Source organism: Dendrobium catenatum, unplaced genomic scaffold, assembly GCF_001605985.2.
Source record: "Dendrobium catenatum unplaced genomic scaffold, ASM160598v2 fragScaff_scaffold_231, whole genome shotgun sequence".
NCBI lineage: Eukaryota > Viridiplantae > Streptophyta > Magnoliopsida > Asparagales > Orchidaceae > Dendrobium > Dendrobium catenatum.
In genome coordinates this window covers 11494868-11512134 of record NW_021318693.1, presented here as the reverse complement: position 1 = coordinate 11512134, position 17267 = coordinate 11494868, and the positions used below count along the sequence as shown (strand labels likewise).

General features: G+C 35.2%; 1 protein-coding gene across 1 annotated transcript; it reads left to right on the top strand.

Annotated features, from left to right (window-relative positions):
* The first annotated feature begins 5728 nt into the window (after nucleotides 1-5728).
* LOC110106862 (probable tRNA (guanine(26)-N(2))-dimethyltransferase 2) lies at nucleotides 5729-17267 on the top strand. The gene is made up of 11 exons (XM_020836925.2): nucleotides 5729-5995; nucleotides 7282-7587; nucleotides 7674-7761; nucleotides 7870-7991; nucleotides 8198-8337; nucleotides 8413-8485; nucleotides 8581-8669; nucleotides 8774-8879; nucleotides 8992-9204; nucleotides 16210-16482; nucleotides 16662-17267. The coding sequence occupies exons 1-11, from the start codon at nucleotides 5891-5893 to the stop codon at nucleotides 16947-16949; spliced, it is 1803 nt and encodes a 600-aa protein (XP_020692584.1). The 5' UTR covers nucleotides 5729-5890; the 3' UTR covers nucleotides 16950-17267.

Below are 17267 nucleotides of genomic sequence, written 5' to 3'. Positions count from 1 at the left end.
ACATTTATGTCGATTAAAGAAGGACTCGAGCCAGACCTCGTCTCAAGCGAAATTATTCTATGCGTACATCGCGACAATTTGTAGACAATCATGAATGCACCATGTCATCAACAGTACACAATTACTGAGCCAATACGAAACAAAAGATGTGATGTATAACAGAATCTGATTGATCATACGGATGTTGTACGCATCCGCACAGAATAATTTTGTATCTCAGATTATTTTTGTAAAGACAAATATCATTGGAAACAATGCCGGACATGTACGGCATTGCAGTAGTTGGTCCCATAGATCAATTGGAAAGAACTTTATAAAAATCAGTGTCAGGTTGCATCTTGATGACTGCTGTTGATTGGATGTTTGGGCGATCACTTACTGTTCTTTTTTTTTTTCTTTTATTCTATTATTATTATTATTATTATTTTATATTGAAAAAAAAATACAAGTTTTTAAAGGATCAATGCAATTAAAAAGAAAATTATAACCAGACAAAAGATCCAAGCAATATATAGAAAATTAAAATAGCTTAGGAAGAGTTGTTATATATATATATATATATATATAAGTGCCACATTTTTTAGGCACATTATGATAAAAATTTTATCAAGGTATCACTATGTAAATTTTTTTTTTTTTTTTTTTTAATTTTATGTTGGAATGTAGGGACCACCGTCAACACATATGGAGCTATGCTGCTTGTTACCCATTCTTATCACCAATAGTAAGTATTTTATTTTTGATTTTACATTTGGGCATTAGAGATATTTTTTTAATAGTTTTTAGATTCTAAGCTTAATTATATTATAAGAAAAACATAATTACAAATTTGAAATATATACAATATAATTTATTTGAGTAGCTTGAACAAAAATAATAAAGGAAGATTCAATGGCTCTATAAAATTAAGGGATTTTTACTTGCATAACACTTGAAACTATCTTATTTACGCATCTAACACTCTAACTTTCATATTTGACTTTCTTACTGCTTTCTAAAATAACTTTCTAGTATATTTTTTTTTTAATAAATTTTTGTATAAAAAAGCTGTTTTAAGAAGCAGTAAAAAACCGTCTCAAATGAAGCCTAAATTGAATACCTATGACTTTCAGAAAAGAAATGGGTTGGACTCAAGAAATAGTATCCAACATCTATGAGTAAGTTTACTTTATCTATAGTTAGGCAATCAAGGATAATATATAATATATATAGAGAACTTAGTATTGAGACAAAGCACAAATCATAGCTCTGCTAATAATAATTCATCATTGCCTAAAGTTTGGAGCAGACGAATTAAGTGCTTCTACAAATTATAAGATGAATGGAGTCTATAATATTTATCTCTCCTTCTTTTATATATATATCATTTTGGACTGGCATTGCGGTGCCCATTTTCTAGCATCGTTGCACACTCCAATATAATATTTCAGATACTCTTACATCCCTCAACCCTAAGAGTTTATCAGCGCCGCGATGGCGCCAACCAGTGCTGCAAGGCTCCCTCAAACCTTCATCTTAAACAGAGAGCTTAATGCTACAACACCGACCATCCCAACGCTGCGAGACTCCCATAGTATTTTTAACTAGTTATGGTTTCTCTTCTCCATTTCAATTTCTTAGCTTATTTTGGGTTCATTAAGTACTATAAAACTCATAATTCATAATTGAATTATGTTTTGACAATGATTTGTGCAGGATTAAACTAATCACCCGAGTTTAAAAACAACATATGGTGCACATTAGCTTTCAAAATTGGAAATTAACTTCTATAAGTTTTTCTTGAATCTATTTGATTTTATACAACAAGATCGGATTGATACGATCATTCCCCAAGAGGCTATTTAAGAAATTTTTTTCTATGATTCCATTAAAAAAGAAGCCCATAATTGCATATAAGAGAGATTATTGCAGAAAGAGCCTTTAACTTTCACTTTAATAACTTTAAGTTTATATGAGACAAAAATATGATCAAAGATATGATGCATGTAGTACTCCAAATTAAAATTTGTTCATAAAAGAACTCCTAAAGAGTATCAACACAAAAAAGAAAAGATAAAGGTATAGAAAGAGAGAATGTAAAAGCTTAATAAATTATCTCTCTTTATTGTACCCAATTCTTTTATATCAATCAAATATTTCAACATATTATTTCTTTTAGAAAATAATGAATGAGTAGTGCAATATTTATCTTAGTTTAAGTTTGGATGTTTCATTTGACTCTCGTGGAGGAGCATAGAAATCATGATTTTTTTTCCTTAAGGATGATATGATCAAATCATTGATGTCCTCCTTCGTCGCATTACAAATTACCCTCACATACTTGTCTTGTAACTTTCAAAATGCTATAGCGATTTATGTCATACAATATCTCATTTCTTGATAACGATCTGCCATCATCTCATTTACAAGTACAATTTGTTGCACATCTTAAATGTAATGTTTGTTGCAACTCGAGCTCCCGAGTTTATATTTTTTATGATAAAAAATATTATTGATTGCATCTTTAATTATGTCTCATAGTATTTGTAGTGTATATTTGTTTTTGTGTGTACTAACATTTTAAGTACATCATGCATCATTCAATAAAGATTTAGGGTTTAAGATTGGGTAGAATAGGGTATTTTAAAAGATTTTATAATTTTTCATTTATTTATTTTTTAATTTCTTGAGACAGGTCCTATAAGAGTGTATGCTAGCCTGACGACCATGCACACACACAATCATTAGAGTGAGATAGTGAGAAAAATTAAAAGTGTAATTTTCTGAACTAATCATATTGTATGATTCATGTTGTACTACATGATTTGCTATTCAGAAAATCATTAAAACAAATAATTGGGATAATTAAAGCATTTTGAACTAATCACACTATACGATACATATCGTATAGAATGACCAGCTAAAATCATGATCTCAGCCGCCAATTATAATTTAGAAAATATTTTGAAATACAAATTATGTACTAATAGTATTGTATGATATAATCAAATTTTGCCTAAACTAATCCTGTAATTAGGGATCAAATTTTGATAAATTGGTCTAGTTAGATCGTCTCGTACGATTGGTCAAATCGTAATTTATGACCCGATCTTTGCATGGAATAAAATTTTATCATCACCAATCATACAGGACGATAATCCAATTCGATTGAACTGATAGTACTGGACGATGATTACATTATACTAGATGATCATCTCAAATATTTAAACTGATCGTACAATGTCTAACTCTTTGTATAATACTAATAGGGTTGTATGAACTAATCGTATTGTATGATCTTGGATCGCACTATATAATCAGAGTCGTTAGAATTGAATTTTTAGTGTTTTTCTAAGCCAACTATTTAAACTTTCTCATAAGACTTTATAAGTGTCTTTTAACCATTGTTTAAGTTATTTTCTTCTGAAAAAAGCTTGAAGAGAAAGCCTAGAGCTTATGAGAGAAATGATGAAGTTTATGAGAGAGGTAGAAGATCCTTTTAGGTTTCAAGGGAGTGTGAGAGGGAGTTCTTTACGGTTGCTCTGGTGAACTTGCACTTAAGCTCCTCCATATGTGTCAAGGTTTGTCTTGAAGGAAGCTTTAGGAAGAAGACTATTTGGTATTAAAGGACCCGGCTACTTCGCCTCATCAGGAGGATGAAAAAGGATTCCAAGTTATCCGCTTTCACCAGGAGGTTAAAAAAGGAATCCATGTTCTACACTTTTACCAAGAGAGTGAGAAAAGATTCCATGCTCTCTACCCTCACCAGGAGGGTGAAAATATTATGATCCTCTATCGCATCGGGTTGGTAGAAGAGATTTTATAAGGGCTTCTCCATCTAGCTGTGGGGGTTAAAAGAGAGTTACTAAAAGTTTAGTGCAATACCTGGAGAGGAGGACTTCAGGGAGTGGACATAGGTCATGATTTGATCGAAATATTATAAATCTCTACTGTGTTTGTTTGATTTACTATTTTTTGCATTTAATTTTTGTGATAATTGTTTAGTAAAAATTTGTGATAGTTATTTTATTATGTTGATTAGACTATATCATCATCTTTGTAACTTTTGATAAATCTATTTGCTTTCGCATTAGGTGATAGGTATTGGTTGTTTTTCTTACCTACAAAAAAAAAAAAAAAAAAAAAAAATTTTTTTTTTTCCCAAAAAAAAAAAAAAAAAAAAAAAAAAAGATAACTTTTATCATTCGAAGTAAGCAATAGTTTAAAAAATATCAATTCAACCACCATCTTTGTGTACCTAGGGATAGTTCACTTCGGCTTAATATCCTTTATCAAACTTTCAATTGGTATCAGTGTGGTACTCAAAAATAGTGTTTTTGAAAACCTAGAGGAAAACGATCCATGTCACATTTCGAAAATAGGAACACCATGTAGGCTTATTCTATAGTTCAACCACATTTATTTGATAATATTTCATTTGATTTTTGTAAAATTGTCATGTTTACATTTTTACAATTTATTGATTTTCAAATATGACATATGATTCAAACTGATTATTCTGTACCATCACATATTATAGATGGAGTCAAAACTAACATTTCTTTTACTGAATGGAGCAGAGAAGAATAAGTCCTTGCACAAATGAATGCTAATTGCTTAAACTATTTTTTATGTGCACTTAAGTCTGAAGATTACATGAGAGTTTCTACCTATATCACTGACATAGATATTTGAAATAGACTATGTATTACATATGAATGTACTAGTGAAGTCAATTAATATAGTTTAAATATATTATTGCATGATTATGAACTTTTTTGAATGAAATGTTATGAGACTACCTCATACATGTACGCTATGTTTACTTAGATACCGACATCATTGCATGCTTTAGGTAGAGAACTTTCAAACTTTGAGAATGTCAATAAAATTTTATGTTATCTACCTGATAATTTTGATGCCAAAGTCACTGCCATATACTAATCAAAAGACTTGAATACTTATTCTGTTGATAATCCACTTGGCTCACTCATTGCCTACAAGAAAAGTGTGAGTCAAAGACTTTTGGATGCATGTGACAATATAATAGAGAACCCTACAGTGCTAAAGGCCAAAGACAGATAAAAATGGCTTAGAGGATGAAGCGAGTGAGGAGATAGCATTAATAACAAGCCAATTCAAAAGTTTCCTGAAGCACAACACAAGCTTCAACAAAATTGGAGCAAAGGTAGAAATGGTAAAAACAATAAGTTTTTTTTTATATATTATTTATTTTGGTGTAGAAAATCTTGACATTTGAAATATGACTGCCCCAATTTTAAGAACCACATTGTAAAGAAAAATGGTGAGGATAAGCCAAACATAAAATGGGGAAATAAAAAGAAGTAAAAAATCTCTTAGGTAGACTTGCCCTCACGAGCTCGCCCCTTGTCTTGACCACTCGCGCCTAACCCTCACTGCCCCCTGCACTTGACCTAGAAACCCGAGATTGACCGATTTTGACCCGAAAATCGAAGATTGGCCTGTTTTTTGACTTGAAAACTAGTAATTTTAGGTCAACTTCGGATCATTCGTGTCGGATCGGGTTGACCCGAGCTCGAATCGGGTCGGGTTCAGGTCCGGAAACCTGACCCGTTTTAAAAATGGGACGGGTTCAGGTTGACCCGAATAATATCGGGTCAGTTCTGAATTCGACCCGAACCCGACCCGTTGACCCGAATTGACACCCTATTCTGACCGTATGTATATATATATTTTACCGGGTATTTAAATAAGAAAAATAATGCCAGGTAATGGTGGGTACTGTACACAGTGGAGAAGTTAGGGTTCGGGAGAGCCGCGGAGACGCAGTAAATCAAAACAAAACCTTCTCTTCGGTTCTTCGTCCTCTATGCTGCTCGTCTTCTCTTCTGGGCCTCTTTTCTTGGATTTTGTATTGCAATAACCCATCATGGGCGACAACGGGGATGTGCTCAATGGCTACACTGTTATTAAGGAAGGGGAGGCGGAGATACTCATGCATTCCAGCAACACCGTCTTCTTCAACAAAGCCCAGGTATTAGTTGCGCTTTCTTCCGTCTACTGTCTAGTCGTTGCTTCCAGCATAGTGTTTTATTTATTCTTTTTTACGCTTTCCTATATCGATATGAGTGAAATCTATCTTCTTTTGGTGTTTAAATTAATTTGCATCAACCAAAATGTTTTTTTTTTTTGTTCTGTTTTGATTGGGTTTTCTTATGCTGTTAGGTAAAGGGATTGGCATGCTAGTTGTAGTCCAGAAATTAACGCGAAAGATTCATTTGTTAAGCTATATTTCAATCATCAAAATGTTTAGATTATTGAACAATTTAGTGAACATGAACTTGTAATTGGCGGCAAAGCTTTTGGATTGGATATCAATAATTGGTTTTGGAGTTAACCTTTTTAAAAGTTGCTTTTTATATTTCTGAGGTTATGGGATGCCTTACTGATGACATGGTTAAAATTATTTGACCAAAAACTCTTTAAACATGCTAAATGAACTACTTTCTGGGAGTTCTGCTTTTATGTTAGAGTTCTCTTGAAAAGTTGATTGCTAGGTTGAAAAACCTGCTTCAGAGCAAGATATAATCCATTAGGGATTTCGATTCTGTTCTGTTCCTTTAAGTTTAATGAATTGTGTTTAAATTATCATGTGAAATCACTAGATTGAATTGTTTACTACTTATGTTAGCTACAACTATTTGTTGATAGAATATATTGAGGATAATTACCAAGATTCTCATATAACTATAAATTAGACATCTTTTCAAATTTCAACCATGATAATTGATAATCTAAAGGAAAATAAGATGATATAATATTTTAAGCCCCTCATGTGGTACTGCTCATGTTGAATGATTTTTGTATGTGATTAAGATTGTAAACAATTGAATCCAACTCAATCCTTACTCATTGAATGAGTTGATTTTCAAATCTTTCCATTTTTTTTAAATTTTTATTCGGTACTTGTGTGGGGCACCATTTCTTCTTCTTTACATACCATAATTGTTCCCTTTTCTGGATGAGCAATGACTATTTTCACATCTTGGATTAAAAAATGCAAACATATATTACTTCTTGGTGGGGGGAGCTTTAATCGGGTTTGGTTAGTAGTTAAATTAGATTGGATGCCAATAGTTTCCTATGATGGAGATTTGTGCTTATGCTTATTATGTGTGTACATTTACAGCCTTTACTCTTTTGTCACTGCTAATGCTTGCTGGACCTCTTATTGTTACACAATTGTGGTTTCTCTTTCTTAATTGCTGTAAGTCCTTTATTAAAGTTTCTGAAGATGTTTATCGTAATGCTTATGTTTAGGTGAACAACAGAGATGTGTCTATTGCTGTTTTAAGGATGTTCGTTGAAAAACGCAAAGAAGAATATGATGCCATGTTGCGTAGAAAAGTAAAATCTGAAACTAGAATCAATGAAGCCACACCATCTAGTTCAACAATGAAGGAAACAAACATTGTTGATGGTGAAGAGGCAATTATTGGTCTTGATGTCACCTCAAATGGGCTTCATCAAGGGAAGGATAATGACTCTGTTGATGCATCACATGACATCTCAGAAAAGATCTCTGTCAAAGTTCATGGAGAACCGAAAGCGCCCAAAGTTCTTGAGGTACATCTTTGGAAAAGTTATTCTTCTGATGAGATCATATGTTACTCATACACCTTGTATAAATACTTATTACCTTGGCATTGCAGGCTTTGGCTGCTTCTGGATTGAGAGCACTTCGTTATGCTCGTGAAGTGGATGGGCTAGGGCCAGTTATAGCACTAGACAATGATGAAGGCATCCTGATTCTTTTTTTATGATAGTTTCTTTACAATATATTATTTATTGACAGTTCTTTTTTTTTTTTCTGTTTCTTGATATACTTTAATATCACCTTGTTTGTAGCATCTGTTAAAGCTTGCATGAGAAATATAAAATTCAATGGGTCCACTGCATGTTCAAAGGTTGAAGCCTATCATGCAGATGCACGAGTTTACATGCTTACTAATCAGAAAGAATTTGATGTGGTAATTATTTAGAAGACCATTACTTTTTATTTTGTAATTCTGTAGTGATCGATAATTTTATGTGCATTATTATTTCTCTTATTGTCATCTTGGTTCTCTTAAAGCTCCATTGCAGATGTTACAGCTTGTGTTGAATCAGGTGTCACTTATTTTGGAAATTATTCTTTTTTTGTTTTGTTTTTTTCATTTTTTGTTTGTTGTTCCAGGTGGATCTCGATCCATATGGATCACCTTCTGTTTTTTTAGACTCAGCTGTACAAGCAGTCACTGATGGTGGAATTTTAATGTGCACTGCCACTGACATGGCTGTTTTATGCGGCGGAAATGGGGAGGTTTGCTATTCCAAGTGAGATATTGTAATTTTTTCTTTTACGTCAAATATTGCTTATGTTATCTGCCTAATTACAAAATTTAAAAATAGGTATGGTTCTTATCCTTTGAAAGGAAAATACTGCCATGAGCTGGCTTTGAGGATTCTTCTTGCTTGCATTGAGGTATTGAAACCTCTACTTTGATGCTGCTTTGATTAATTCATTGATTTTTTTTTTTTTGCAAGAATTTGACGTTTTCATGTTTAAATTTGATGCAGAGCCATGCAAACCGTTACAAACGTTACATTGTTCCAATTCTTTCTATACAAATGGATTTCTATATCCGTGTTTTTGTTCGCATATTCACGTAAGCTTTTACTTCAATATATTGCAGCTAAACACTCATAAAAAAACTGATTTTGTGTTGTTTCTATATTATTGTGCATATAATCTCCTGTTGTCAATGTGCAGCTCAGCAAGTGCGATAAAAAACACACCTCTTAAACTCTCCTATGTTTACCAGTGTGTTGGTTGCGATTCTTTCCATCTGCAATGTGTTGGGAGGACAGTTTCCAAAGTATGTACACAGCCAATGATTTCATGGTCTTCACATATTTATTTTTCTGAAGATCTACTATAGTGATTCATCCTTATAAATCTTGTTTCTTTTCTTACGTTGGCTTAATAAGAATAACAGTGTGAAGCATGCTCCTGGATTTGGCCCTGTTGTTCCTCAAGAATGCACGGATTGTGGAAAAAAGTTTAATATGGGTGGCCCAATATGGTCTGCTCCAATGCATGATCAGGAATGGGTCCTTTCTATATTGGAAAATGTCAAAGCTTTGAGAGAACGATATCCTGCATATGGGAAAATTTTTGCTGTTCTAACGGCTATATCAGAGGTACCACCTCGCTTTACTTCTAGCGTTGCCATTAATCTTACATACCTTTTGAGACATTCGAATTGATTCCTTTATGACACGACATTGCTTTTTGTTATGTTAATATCATACATGATTAAAGTTTTAAATGAGCATCTGATTTTGTTTTTCTTAGTAGTTATTTTTAAAAGAAACTAATGGAACAAAACAATGTTTAAAATTGCGTAATCGGGTATTGAGGCGTTTTTCGTTCGTGAGGCGAAGCGTAAGCCTCAAGGCGTTTTCAGGCGCAAGCCTCAAAATAAAAAAATTGCGTAAACATAAAATAATAAAATTTGTATATACTAATAAGTAAATAATATATAAAACATAAAAAATGCACAAGATATAAAGTGAAATCAAAATATCCCAATAATAAGACAACATGAAATATTGTTCAACTCAAACTGCATCTTTCCCAAATCACAGTATTCTTTTCATTAACATATAATTTCAAAAATAAATAGTAATGACATATCACATAAGAACTCATAAGTCATCAGCACTGTCATCGCTAAGGGGGTCTTCATCTGAATCATCATTATGATGAATTGCTCTCTCCCCTTCCTCTCCTATAGAGTCCAATGTCTCCCAATCAGCTCCTCCTTCCTCAATATCAGTTATCTTCCTCTTCCCTAAATATTTTTGAACAATTATGCTTCACTTATTCTACATTAAGAAAATTTATATAAAGCATGTACTCATGAAGAAGAAGAACTCTAACAAGTAACAACTATTATTAAAGATGATGAATACAATAATATACCAGTCTGCTGGGGGTCCAAGGGGGCGCTGCCCCCTGGCGGGGTTCGACCTGCCCCGTTAGGTCGCGGGGTCAAAGGGCAGCGCCCCTAGGGGGGTTTCCAGGGGCAGCGCCTCCGAAATAAGCTGCCCTCGGAACAAATTTTTATTGTAAGAGTAATTTTGAAGTTCTGTACCGAGCAGGTACCTAGCAGTACCGAGCGGTACCGAGCATGTACCTGGCAGTATCGAGCATGTACCTGGTTGTATCGAGCATGTACCTGACAGTACCGAGTTGTATCGAGCATGTACCTAGCTTTTTTTTTTTTTTTTTAATTTTTAGAGGCGGACGCCTCTCAACCATGAGGCGAGGCGCGCCTCAGTAAACTTGAGCCTTAAATCCTAAACTCATTGCGTGGACTTTGAGGCTTAAATGGACGAAATTGTGCTGAGGCGCCTCAAGGCGCGCCTCTTATTGCACAATTTTAAACCATGGAACATAAACGAGAAGATAAATTCTTGCTAATTAATGTTCACTATAGGGTGAAAGCCTTTTTTATGCTTGAGGCATGGGATTTGATAGGTGCACCTCTAACTAGATAATAAGCAACCAACATGTCAAAGATTTTAAGAAAATATAGAAATATGTAAATAGTACAAATGTAAGAAATTAAAATATGATGTGGAACAGACATGCAAAGAGTTGCTTTGGGATTGTAACAATAATGATTGAATTTGCGCGTTGCTAATTAGTAATTCATGCTTCAATCAAGTTAAATTCTTAGAACTTTCAGTTGGAAGATTAGATAATGGTAAGCCGTTACAAGAGGTTAGTAGGACAATTGCAATAACAATAAAAATTAAATAGTAGTACTAATAGCAAGTAATCAAGAATCCACAGCGTACATCAAGACATGGTCACTTAGAGTTCCTACTCACTCAATCACTCTTAGGCTTTAGCGGGTGAAGACAAAGCATACGATGAGAGAAACTGCCACTAGGAAGATAGTACCGAAGGCCTTTATTGATGGAGGGGTAGCCACGGACGGAGAAGGGGTAGATCTCCCAATGAGAAGCCAAGGCATCTTAGGTTTTTGGAGATCGATCGTCTTCGCTAAGCAGTAGAGGATGCGCTTGACGTATCTTTCCACCGTTTTGTCGTATTCTCAGTCAGGCTCGTAGAAGGGGGAGCGGAGGATGTCGATTTCCCCTCGGTCGTTGTAAGCGAAGCCGTGATCGACCTCAGGATCGGCCATGCACCATAAGCATGAGAAGGAGAGAACACAAGGAGGAAGACAAAAGGAGAGAAAAGGGTGGTGGAGAGGGAGGCTGATGGCTTGAATAGGAGGGAGAGGGGTGGGGACGGCTTGAAGAGGTGGCTAGGGTTTGAAGGAGCTTAGGTTAGGTTAGGGTGGAGGTGTGGTTTAATCCAAATTTGAAATTAATCTCAGATTTTGATTAAATTTGGAGGGAAATAATTTTAAATTTGATTTCAAAATGTAATTAAGGCATTGATTGAGGATTAATGGGGGAAAGCCAAAGATGGGGTCAGCGGCATGGAGAGAGAGAGAGAGAAGAGAGGGGAGAGAGGGAGAGGGGGGGGGGGAGGGGGAGGGGGGGGGGGGAGGGGATTATGGGGGAGTTAGGCTCTTTTCAAACAAGATATGACAACTAGGTGGGAAAATAATGAATCCTCCAAAATTAAATTTCGGATGGCTTCAAATTTGAAAACTTTCCTTATTTAAATTTCGCAAATAAGGAAAGTTTTGAATTTCAAAATTCACTAATTTCTTCCTTTAATGCTAGATCTAAATTAGGGAGTCATTATGTTGATTGAAATCATCATAATGGCTTGATTAATGGGTATGTGGCCGGTGGTCATAGGGGGGAGGGGGATTTGCCGTTGGATTGAGGGGGCTTGGATGGTGGTTGGACTTGGGGTGGTGGAGCTAGAGGATGAAGTGGGTGGGAGAGGTTAAGCAATCGGTGGAGGTGGACTTGGAAGGGGATGACGGGTGGGGAGAGGGGAAGGAGGATGAGGGAAACACAAATAAAATAGAAAAGAGGAAATTACTACGAGCCGTGGACTCTTCCAACGATTGGTGGGCCTTGCACTTCCTCATCTCGAGCTCTCTCCCTTCTCTCTAGTGATCACACAAGAAGAAGAAGAAACACAATAAATTTTATTAAACATTCATCATCCCACTACAACACATAGGGCCATTATATATAGGCCTCTACCATGAAAAGAAAAGTACAAATTTGCCCTCCGGGCTACAATGACAAGACACTCCCCATAGGGTTAAAATCGGAAAACAACAAAACTAAATAAAACATCAGGCATACAACAAGACTAGATAAAACATAAAGCGTCAAAAGTAAAGACGCTGAATCGTAGCCGTCGATCTACGATTTTGTCGCCGGTACACATGTCTGAATCTCTAAGCGATGTCCTCATCAAAATATCTTTGCAAACATAATCACGTAATGTCAAACATCCAAAACTTATTAATTAAACGACACATGAATACAACTCAATGATATAAGTGAACAGCTCAAATGTCAAACTAAACATTTAAATAATACTGATTTCTCGTTAATTGAGAGGGAGTGGGGGATGCGTTGGGGTCTCATTGAAGTGGGGGTAACAGATATGCGGGTGTTTGTTTATACTTCAAACATGAAATTTTTTTTGTTTGTTAGTGGAAATGGGGTTATGAGTCACAATGACGACTTGATAAACTTTAATTCCCATTTTCATTAGGATTTGGTAGGATACTCTTAATAGGAAAATGCATTTGTCCACATTCCTGGGGTAAATTCAATAACTTATTATTAATTGCAAGCACTCAATATGAAATTATAAAGGTATAATTGCATTCCTGCTAATTCATTCAATCCAAATATACTTCAAGCAATCGTCCAAATTCCCTTAAAAATTAAGAGCTACAAAAGGAGGTTTTGCACAAATGATTGCTGTACATTGAAAAGATGCAAGTTACAACACCTCCCTTCAGTTTTAATTTCCGTTGTCTTTTTAGGAACTATAATAACTGGATGAGGACTAGGAGGATGTAGTGGCCGTTGATTAATGATAGTGTGGCAGTAGAAAATATGGGTCAGAGAAATGTGAGGAGCATTGGAGGAGATTTAGTAGGAGACAGACTTCATTTTTCGGAGGCGAGGAGGATTTGAGATTGGTTGTTTTTGTTAGATGAACATATGTGTGAATACAAATATGCATGCACATTTACATGTTTAGGCATTGTTACATGTATGTAATTTCATTTCAATCTGATTTTAAGTTGGGTTAATTTGATTGAGGCGCAACTCGATTCAAGTTTTTTAAGCTCATTAATTAGTTCTTAATTTTGATTTGAACTTGATTTAAGTAAAAAATTGATCTGATTAGCAAGCGATATTTGATATTCGATACAAATTAACAATCAAAATAGATAGAGAAAAATGTCAAAAGTTTAGGGAAAAAGATATACTGAAGGTGACTAGGCAGAAATTATAAAGAAGCTTTACATAAAATAGATTTTATTCTTTCAATACCATTTGGCATGACCGCATGAGTGAATGGAGGGTGGTTTTGCGGAGCTTATTGATGCATATATATGCATCATAAATGTATGAGTGCAAAGAAAAAAAAAAAAAACATGTATGAATGCAAATGGGTGTGTACCCCAAAGGGTGGCATCATTGGTGATAGTGAATCGAGTATGCATAGAGCATTGTTTAAAATTTAGTAATATGAGATGTCTTAGCTCTTTTTAAAAATTTTTGTTTTGAAGCGTATGCCTCATGGCTAGTTATATGAGGTATACGCCTCACATAATGTGAGACATGCCACAAGGCGCACCCCTGTATTAGTTTTTGTGAGACACATGATTTATAGTAGCACTTTTTTTAACAAATATAAGTAAATATAATCAATAAAAGCTTCTATTAACTCTTTCTATCCCTCACCTCTCACACCTCACGCTTCATGCCTCACAATTTGTTGGTCTTAGGGGTATAAACGAGTTGAGTATTTGTCTAATCAAGCTAAACTTGTTTAGTTTTTATTGAGCTCGAGCTTGTTTACTAAGCTTGAGCTCGACTCATTAAAAAATTTATAGGCTCGAGCTTGGCTCAATTGCTTGAGCTCATTTGAAAAGCTCGAGCTTAATTCGATTGTTGAACTTGATTTCTTAATTTTAAATTAAAAATTTTAGTTTTTCTAGAATTTTTATTTTTAATATAGAATAAATTTAAAATGTTAAAATATATTATATAATGCTAATTTAAATTAATTTTAAAATATATTTTAAGTTAATCGAGTGGCTTAACATGCTTTCGAGCCGAGCTAGGCTGAGTTCGAGCTCAAGTTTGTTTAATGTACGAGCTCAAATATAGGCTTGAGCTCGAACTCATCGCTCAATAAGCTCGATTGTGAGCTTGTTAATAAGCCAAGCTCGAGCCGGCTTGACTCACTTACACCCCTAGTTGGTCTCACACTTTAACTGAACCGAAGTGCCTCTCCTATCTTATGCACTATGTTCTTCGGTCCTCATGCATGTTGCCACTTCTTCCCTGCCAAGTTGTCTTCCTCCATAAGGAATTCCTCTTCCTACACCCTATGATGCACCGACACTCCGCTTAAAGAGGGTATGCAGTGTCAGACACGGACACGCGTCTGACACTGCATGGACACGTGTCTGACACAGCATTGGAGTGTTGCAATTTAAAAAATTAAAATTAAAATCGGACACGCGTGTCCGGTTATTAAATAATAAAAAGCTAATGTACATGCTCGGTACCACTAGGTATCGCTAGGTACATGCTCGGTACCGCTCAGTACATGCTTTGTACCTCTAGGTACATACTCTGTACCGCTAGGTACATGCTCAGTACTGCTAGATACATGCTCGGTACCGCTAAGTATCGCTAGGTACATGTTCGGTACAGCTCGGTACTGCTAGGTATCGCTCGGTACATGCTCGGTACCGCTCGGTATCTTTCCATATAAACAACTTATGAACTTTAAAAACAAGCAGAACTTCAAAATTACTCTTACCCTAAAAATTTGTTCAGGGGGTGCTGCCCCCGGAATCTCCCGCACGGGCGCAGCGCCCCCTTTGGACCCCCGACAGACCGGTATATTGTTGTATTCATGTTGTTTTATTATTGAGATATTTTGATTTCACTTCATATCGATTTAACTTGATATATCCTTAGTATGATTGATTTGTTACAATTTTATGTAGATAAAAACAATGAATAATCAATATATAAATGAAATTATAATTTCTATGTTGAAGGATAGACATTTTGTACTAAACATCTTTATGTTATAAGCTAAACAAGTTAACATGAAATTGATTTATTATTATTTGTCATTTTTAATATAATGTTATATTAAAAAATTATTATGCCGTGTCCACGCGGCACCCTTGTCCGATATTTTAAAAAAATGCCGTGTCCGTGTCGTGTCCGTGTCGTGTCGTGTCCGTGTTGCCGTGTCCGTATCAGTGCATCATAGTCTACACCACACGTGCTGATAACTTTTGATTTTGAGTCTATAATCCCGGTGGTAATTACTTTAATATTCTTATTTTTATGTTGGACTCTTGGAATGAGGTAATTACTTCCATGTTTCTTAGGTGCAAGATGCTCCGCATCACTATTCGTTTGACATTTGTTGGTAATGCAATAAATGAATTTAATGGTTGAAATTGAGGAGGATGCGAGTTAGGATTACATGTTGGGCGGTAGGTGGCAGGGCGTTGTGAATGGTGGGGTAGACAGTAAAATATATGGTAAAAGATGACAAGGATGTGAAGTGGGGTTCGATTGTAGTTCAAGGAACAAAACTGCTTCTAACTTTTTGCACTTAAATGTGCTTAATGAGTTTCAACAATGAGTCCGTCTCTTCAAAGTGAAGTTTTCTACACGGTTAAATTTATGTGGACAAAATAATTCTTGAAGTTGTTTCTGAAAGCTATTTTGCCCAGATTTAGGTTTTGTTTGGAACAGCTTTTCTATAAAGCAGCTTTTCAATAATTTTTGTACTGAAAAAAAGCTGTTTTAAGTAGTAAGAAAGCCATCCCAAATGAAGCCTTACTTTCCCACTAACAAAGAGATATAGGTGTTATTTTCTTTATGATATTATTTATTATGAATGGAGATAACCTGCATTTTTGTTCGGCATTCTTAACAATGCAATAATATATAAACATGATTATTTCAATGGATATACAGGAATTGCATGATGTCCCTCTCTTTCTCAGTCTCCACAACCTGTGCGGCACTCTGAAATGCACTTCGCCCTCTGCTGAAATATTTAGATCTGCAGTTTTCAATGCCGGATATCGTATCTCTGGAACCCACGTGAATCCTCTTGGTTTAAAAACTGATGCTCCAATGGAAGCCATTTGGGACATCATGCGCTGCTGGGTCAAAAGCCATCCAGTTAAAGTTCAGCCACGAGATCAATCTGGATCAGTGATTCTTTCCAAGGAACCAGGTCTCCAGGTAAGATATTCTAATAACATGTAACGTTCAACTTGTTCAAAATTCATTATTTTCTACCATATATTTGCTATTTAGAAGCAGCCAATGAGCCAAATAAGCTCCCTACTTGAGAAGTAGCATGTGAGCCCGAATATTTAGATGATTTATGAACTGTAAACAGCTGCTCTGTTTCTTGACAGGCAAATTTTTCTCGAGCTTTTGCTTCTCTCAGCAAAGCTCAAGTGAAGAAGGTTGCGAGGTTTCTTCCAAATCCTGAACGGCACTGGGGTCCTAAGGTAAGAGCTGGTAGACGAATCTCAAGCAAGCATGTCTCTCTCTTGGGCCCTGAGGCTATTGATATATTGGTTAGTCATGAAAAGGAAAATGAAGTGAAAGAGACACCACATTACCAAGAAGAGCAAAATGATGATGGCGTTGAGCCGAAGCGACATAAGACGAGCCATGAATGTTTTGATCAATCATCATAAGAAGATGGAGCAAGAACTCTCTTATGTATTCATATTTGGTTTTAGCTTCACCATCTAATTTTATATTAGCATGAATGGGTGGTATTACTTTGTATTTAAGGTCTTGAATGGCGTCTGTGCTTTCGTCATGCATAGATGTTATCTCACAAGCTCTATTTATATGATCAGTCTATATCGATAAATGATTATCAATGCTGTTATATATATTACTGTAGGGCTTGAGTTTGGAAATTTTGGTGATTATTCTATGTAAAGATTCACTAGTTATTTCATTTTGATGTGTATTTATGAAGTTTTAGTGAGCTATTTATTTAACAA